Below are 7206 nucleotides of genomic sequence, written 5' to 3' on the forward strand. Positions count from 1 at the left end.
GGGGGGGGGGGGTGACAGAATTTTGAAAATAGCAATTAGTAAAAGAAATTAGTAGGATTAAAAAAATAATAATAATAAATTTACAAACTAAAAATAAAATGAATTAACTGTTCGGCCGAATATTTATATGATTTGGAGCGTTTTTGAGGGACAGTCCAAAAATAAATAAGAGAAAGAAGAGAGGATCGGACTATTTAATTATATTTTTAAAAAAAGAAGTAATTTCGACATCAAATTTTGAACGAAGGTCTAAAAGTTTAAAGTCCGACCCATATGGTCGGGGGGGGGGGGGGGGTAAGTTTGAGGTGGGCTGAATTTGGAATACGAATTTAGTAGTTGGTCAAAAACCAAAAAAAAAAAATGAGCTACAAAAATCCAAACAATAAAATTAGAGTGCTCGACCGAAAAGGTTTTAAGGTGATTTGAAATAAACTCTGTCGGACTGTTTACAAAAAAAATAAACATAAAATTTTGAACTGCGGCCGAAATGTTTTAAGTCCAACTAAGCCAAAAACAGGAGGTGCCTGTCCTAAGAGAGGTTGGCGCCTACGGAGAGTTGAGGACCGGTCCAGCAGTCAGTGACGGGATCAGGTGCTTCCTGCCGAGCAAGGCCTGGATGATGATGTTGTAACCGGCGCCGCAGATCGTCTTGACGATTCGGTGCATAGTTTGGCTGTTCATCTGATGTAGTTAGGTTTTGATTGGTGGACATGAGCTCCAACTGGCTGTCTTTAGATCCACATGTAATAGTGGAGCTAATTTTCATTAGATTGAAGAATCGCTTGTCTGAAGATCTGCTGGCGCCGGTGTGTCACGACAAGTCTCGTCGCGTAGTTGAACCGTAGGGTGTGCAGCTCGTAGTGAGTCCCATCCGGCAGTGGCTTCAATTCTGGTTGCTGTACCGGCCTCTCAACTTCTTCGTGTCTGTTGTATCCCCTTGGACGTAGTCCCGGAATTGTCTCTTGAGTTTCCCCAAGGCCAACTCCCACGGGTCTACGTCCTCCTCTGCAGGCGGGGGGATTGTTGGAACAGGCGGCTTCGACTTAGCAGGGTGGTCGTCTGGTGGTGTGACGGCTTTCCGCTTAGCAGCCGTAGCAACAACTGTATCCATTGCCGACTCAACGGGAGCGGTAGGTAAAGTTAACCGCTTCACCGGAGTTGGCTTGGGAGTAGAAGTGGGCCGTCGCGGTGGTGACTGGTACATGGCAGTGTCCAGTGTTCCGCTGGTCACGTCCGTTGACTTGTTCGCCTGTGGCGAGCTGGTCTCCTTCCGCTGAGTAGATGGAGGGGGCGCAGATGGAACCGCCGCTGGCGGTTGAGCCGCCAGGTTTGGTTCCCCCTGTGTCGCCCCTGGCGCACGTCTCCTCTTTCCACGTCCTCTTCTCTTCCTCTTCGGGGTGTCGAGATCGCAGTACACTAAGGTCACAGTCGCCCGTGATCCAGTGTACACGACTCGATACTCACGCAGCACGCCGTAACTAGCTAAGAGTCCCTCCCCGGTGTGTGTGTGGGGGGGGGGGGGGGGGGGGGGTAGCTAGAAAGCACAAACAGCAACGTCTTGCTTCATAGCGAGTTGAAATCGGAGTGTCGATATTAAAATTGTTATTTATAGATGAAATGTCACCTGAACATGGGGTGTCCAGGCAATGCTGTTAGATCTACTGGTAGACCCAATAGAGCTAATTTTAATCAGATTGACCCACCCCAACCTTCGCCAGTGACCAATTCCGTGCTTATTACTGCACTTTTCCCCCTGTATTTTCAATGTTGAAATAGACCAACAAGTTCGCCTATTGCATAAATAGTCTCGCCCGATATTTTTAGGATTTGTATGCTCATGAATAACGCTATTAAAGGCGAAGTGTAATTGGTCGATATTAAAATTGTTATTTATAGATGAAATGTCACCTGGACATGGGAGTCCACGCAATGCTGTTAGATCTACTGGTAGACCCAGTAGAGCTAATTTTAATCAGATTGACCCACCCCTAATTTCGCCAGTGACCAATTTCGGGGCAGGAGGGGATAAGGGGTATGTTTTTCGGTGGGCAGAACTTGGAAAAACATTTAGTAACTCCAAATTAAACCATATCTGGTCAAAATTAAGGCCAAACAAAAAATTAGACTGCTCATCCAGTTGAAGGTGATTGGAGCAATTTAGACGGCGTCAGACTATTTACAAAAACAAAGAAAGAAAGTTTTTTGAGATGGCGACTAAAAGTCTGACTAAGTCCATACTCACGGAGGAAGAGGATGTTGGTAGGAGGGTTCACTGGCAGGATTCTGCAAGTAAGGTTTTGATTGGTGGACGTGAGTTCCAACTGGCTGGTGTTAAATCCACATGTAATAGTGGAGCTAATTTTAATTAGATTGCCACCCCCCGAGAGTCTCACTTTTGTTTTCTTTTTCTTTTTTTACTCCAGAAAATAGCACATCTCGGGGTTTAATTTGTATACTAGTAGTGTTTCATTTGTTTATAACAAGTAGTGCCCACCTCCTAAGATTTTGATCAGGGTACGGCCCACCTCCTAAGATTTTGATCAGGGTACGGCCCTGAAGTCAGCTACAAGTGCAAAGGGTTGTAAATATCTTTTAGTCGAAAAATGTTAAAATTTAATTAAAATCTGTGGGGTTTTTTTAGGATATGTAAGAAATAGAATAATACATTCGTGTCTGTTAGATACCATTTATCTTACAACTCGTTTAAAGACTTATCAAACTTGCTTTCGCTCGTTAGATACATTTTCAAACAACTCGTGAGATAAATGGTATCTAACGGCCACTCATGTATTATTCTCTATTTCACGGAGTATTCAGCCATATATATATATATATATATATATATATATATATATATATATATATATATATATATATATATATATATATATATATGCTTTTAAAGTACCGTCATATGAGGTTCTTTACACTCAAGCCGATCACTGCCAGAAGCTGTCCGTCAATCAACTGGTTTAATGTGCTTGCATCTAATTAAGATTCAAGCGCGGTTGTGGGTATAAACTGAAAAATTTAACGAGGCTTTATACACCAAACAAAGTTTGCTTTGTATAAAGCCACCACTAGAGTACATTGATTAATTAGTCATCGGTTATTGTATGTAAAACATTTGATAATGTTGACATATAGTCTTAGGAAACCGCTACCTTTTTTTCAATGGCAAAGTATCTTTTATATTATGCACCATCCCACAGACAGGAAAGCACATGCCACAGCTTTTGACATACAAGTCGTAGTGCACTGTCTGAAACGAGTAATAGCCAAATGGGTCCATCGACGGGGATCGATTCCAGACCGACCGCGCACCAAGCGAGCGCTTTGCTACTGGGATCGTTCCACCCCTTCGTACCCCAAATAAGGGACGGGGCTATAGGTAATTTGGAAGGTTGCTAGTCATTTCAAACATTTGTAATGCAAACACCACCTGTAACTGGCTTCTTTTTTCTTCTTTTTTTCTCTTCTTTTTTCTTTTTACTTTATAAACAATTTAATTTTGTCACTAAACCAGCAAGTAATTTTGTGCCATAGTCATTTATTTCACGCAAAAAATTACATCAAGGTGGAAAATGTTAAGGACAAAAGAAAATGAAATGTATACTTCTAACTATATTTATTGTACTATAATCATATTAAGAATTGTTTTTTAGTCGTAAATTTACGATTACATGCAAAACTGGGCTTACGATGTTTTGTGAAATTAGTACCTGGGCGTTGCTATATGATCGACGTAAGTGACAACTAGCAATCCCAGAAGTTGGCAATTAGTAGTAAATACCAAATAAGGCTCTGGCCAGGTAAAATGGAAATAACAGTTGATGGGTATTATGGGTATCAATAACGATACGTTGCCCAACAACGTGCTCTGAATTCCCTACTCAAAATAAAGTGAAAAAAGCTACTTTTATGATATAGTCGATTCGTTTGCTATATTCTGGTACAAAATGTCTTCACAATGGTACGAAATGAGTAGGGTACTAAATTACTTTTTACAATGGTACAAAATGACTAGGGTACGAAATGGCCAGGCAGTGTGGTACGAAATAACTAGGGTACGAAGTGATTGATTCATTTGGAGTAACAGTTTGTGAAAAGAAAACCTCAATAAAACGTTACCAGACCAAATGGGGAAATTAATACTGTTCGCCCTAAATGTTTATATAATTGCTGACAACAAATATTTGGCACATTAATCACTAAGAAACACTACTCTTCTTGTAGTCTGTATTAATTGGTGACTATAGGATGTCCTCGTTGGCCTGTGGTTAAGGTGGCGGGATGCCAAATGGAGTTGCCTGTCACGGTAGGGGGGTAAAGTTTTAGCCTGGTGCACGGTTGGTCTAGAATCGATCCCCGTCGGTGGGGCCTACTGGGTTATTTCTCGTTCCAACTAGTGTACCACGACTGGTATATCAAAGGCCGTGATATGTGCTTTCCTGTCCGTGGGATGGTGCATATAAAATCAGTGCGCTCCAGTGGTGTTGTTTTAAACAAAACAAACTTTTATTTTTGTTCTTTTTTTTTGGTGCATATAAAAGATGCCTTGCTACTAATGGAAACGTGTTGCGGATTTCATCTAATACTATATGTCAGTATTACCCCATGTTTGTCATCCAGTAGCCGATGATTAATAAATAGAAAATACTCTAGTGGTGTCATTAAACAAAACGTTTAACTCACGGTAGAAAGCGATCAGACCCGAATGTCCATCTAGCTCTCTAACGGCAAAGTACATGTAGATCTACTCTGGCTACAAATTGTGATGTGATTGCAAAGTCTTATGTAGGCTAAACATGATATTAATAAAAAGTAATAAATTTGCTAAAAGTTTAAGTTTGTTTTGTTTAACGACACCACTAGAGCACATTGATTTATTTTTGGTCAATTTGAGGTCATCTTGGCATTAAAATCCAAGATGGCCGTTGTCCGCCACAGCCCATATTGATAATGAAAAAACTGGAAATTTTGAAATACAGTATTCAGGCTAAATCATAAACGAAGGAGGATGTATACTTAGGGAATTCATTTTGCATTTTCAAGTCATCTTGATCTTCAAATCCAAGATGACCGTTGTTCACCGTATTTAAAATAGGAACACGATGGAGTCCTTAAACTAATAGGGTCAGAATGATAAATGAAGTATCTATTTAGACCAAACAGGGATTTCCTAATCGGTTTTGTTCTGTCATTAATTTTTACAATTTTGACCTGGAAATGTGTGGCAGCTGCATTGAAATATTAAATTGCATAATAAATTTCAAAGTAATTATATGTACGTTGGAAATGCAAATTAAATTAACAAAATTCGTAATGTATGATTTGTCAGATTTGTCAGATTCTTGATGATGTGCTGTCATAATTTGTGTTGCTATTTAATTTATGTTCTGAATATTCTACAGTTGGAGCTGATGAGAGTATTTTGGCCAATGTTTCCACTGGCCGAGATTAACAAAAATGTTGTGTGACAAAGGAATGGCAGTGTTATCTGAGATAGTCGCTTTTCTGTTGAAACCACATCTTAGCCAGGGCTTCTTCAATAGTTTACCTCTTCAATTCATTTCACCATACACAAATGTTTTAAGGGTATATACGAAGTGATGATCCAAAGTGGCGCATGAGAGCTCAACCTTTCCTATACTCGCACTGCACTTCTCAAATGACCTGGCAGACCAGAGTTACTATCGCATCCAGTCAGGTTATGTTTTAATGAATAGGATGATCGCCTGTCAAGGCGTTCGAAACTCTTGCATGCTTATATAATAGCAAACTGATAATTGAGCAGTTTTTGAAGGCACCACTGGTCTAACTTGCCCTGGACAATATGTATTATTCATATTATTCCCTATCGGCTCCTGGTGTGAAAATGTTCTGACATGAATCCACCAATGTTCTTAACGCCTTTGTCATGAACTTCCCCGTCGGTGGCCCATTGGGCTATTTCTCGTTCCTACCAGTGCACCACGACTGGTATATCAAAGGTCGTGGTATGTGTTATCCTGTCTGTGGGATGGTGCACATAAAAGATCCCTTGCTGCTATTGGAAAAATGTAGCGGGTTTCCTTTCTAAGACTATATGTCAAAATTACCAAATGTTTGGCATCCAATAGCCGATGATTAATAAATGAATGTGCTCTAGTGGTGTCGTTAAACAAAACAAACTTTACTTTGCCATGAATTTTGTGTATGGTTGCATGAATAGCTCAAACCATTCAGAAACCTGGGATAAAAGTGGTACTGTAAATAAAAAAAAGAAACATTGAAGCTGCCATCAGATTGATTCTAACAACACTGAATAATTATAAGCACCAGTCACCTAGCTTTCATCTAGCTCTGCCAATCCTTTCCCACATATATCTCTTCTGGTGGTGTTGGCTGGCACCGTTAACTATATATGTTTCCTAGCACTCCGATGAGCATACAGACGGCAACAGATGTGACATATCAGTTTTGTGAAATAGACCAGGTTTCGGTTAACCTATCGCACATTGCATTTACAGTTCCTGTGGACATAAAATTATTTCGAAATATATTTTGCTTTTCATTGTTTCAATAAAGATCCATATTATACTGGCATAAGATTTTTTTAAGTACGACCCATAAAACGACTGCGAATGCCCTAGATGTTTAGTGGAAACCGACAACACATTTATTATTCTTTCTCAGTTAGATCAAAGGTTCCAGCATGTTCTTATTTTAAATATCGTCAGCGGTCATCTTGGTTTTGAAAATAGAGATGATCTCCAATTGCAAACTTAATCTCAACAATAGATTATGCATCCAGGTTTCAGTACTAATCACTTTCAAGAGCTCTGACGTTTTCTAATTATCAGTGTGGTAACAACGGCTATCTTGGATTTCAATGTCAAGATGCCTTCAAATTACAAAAATAACCCCACCAGAATAGTGTGTAATGGGAATGGACAACGTATTCGTCATTCTAACTCCCATGCATATTAAGTAAGATCTGGTGAGTTTCGGTTTTCAGTATGGCCGCCGGTCGTCATCATTGATTTGGACCTTCTGTGAAGTTAGCCGGATCTTTCGCGAGGCATGGCGGCTAAATTTTATCTAAAGGTCCCAAAGAATTGAAATCTACCATCAAACTTTGGTCCCCGACAAATGGTCACAGGGTAGCCAAACATAACCCCACTGCTATTAAGGGAATCCAAAATATGTTAAAATTTATCAGTG

The 7206-nt window shown here is 39.9% G+C and overlaps 1 protein-coding gene across 1 annotated transcript; it reads right to left on the bottom strand.

Moving 5' to 3' along the window:
• Positions 1-883: 883 nt before the first annotated feature.
• On the bottom strand, positions 884-4750 carry LOC121368929 (lysine-rich arabinogalactan protein 19-like). Its single transcript, XM_041493691.1, has 2 exons — positions 4696-4750; positions 884-1416 (listed from the first exon to the last, which is right to left on the bottom strand). The coding sequence occupies exons 1-2, from the start codon at positions 4748-4750 to the stop codon at positions 884-886; spliced, it is 588 nt and encodes a 195-aa protein (XP_041349625.1).
• Positions 4751-7206: the final 2456 nt, after the last annotated feature.

This window comes from Gigantopelta aegis, chromosome 3 (assembly GCF_016097555.1).
Source record: "Gigantopelta aegis isolate Gae_Host chromosome 3, Gae_host_genome, whole genome shotgun sequence".
Taxonomy (NCBI): domain Eukaryota; kingdom Metazoa; phylum Mollusca; class Gastropoda; order Neomphalida; family Peltospiridae; genus Gigantopelta; species Gigantopelta aegis.

Excerpts from the sequence above, each read along its gene's own strand:
- LOC121368929 (XM_041493691.1), bottom strand. The coding sequence starts at position 4,750 with ATGTACTTTGCCGTTAGAGAGCTAGATGGACATTCGGGTCTGATCGCT. Across the intron at positions 1,417-4,695 it reads GGGTCTGATCGCTTTCTACC|TGTACTGCGATCTCGACACC; the intron begins GTGAGTTAAACG and ends CTGTGACCTTAG.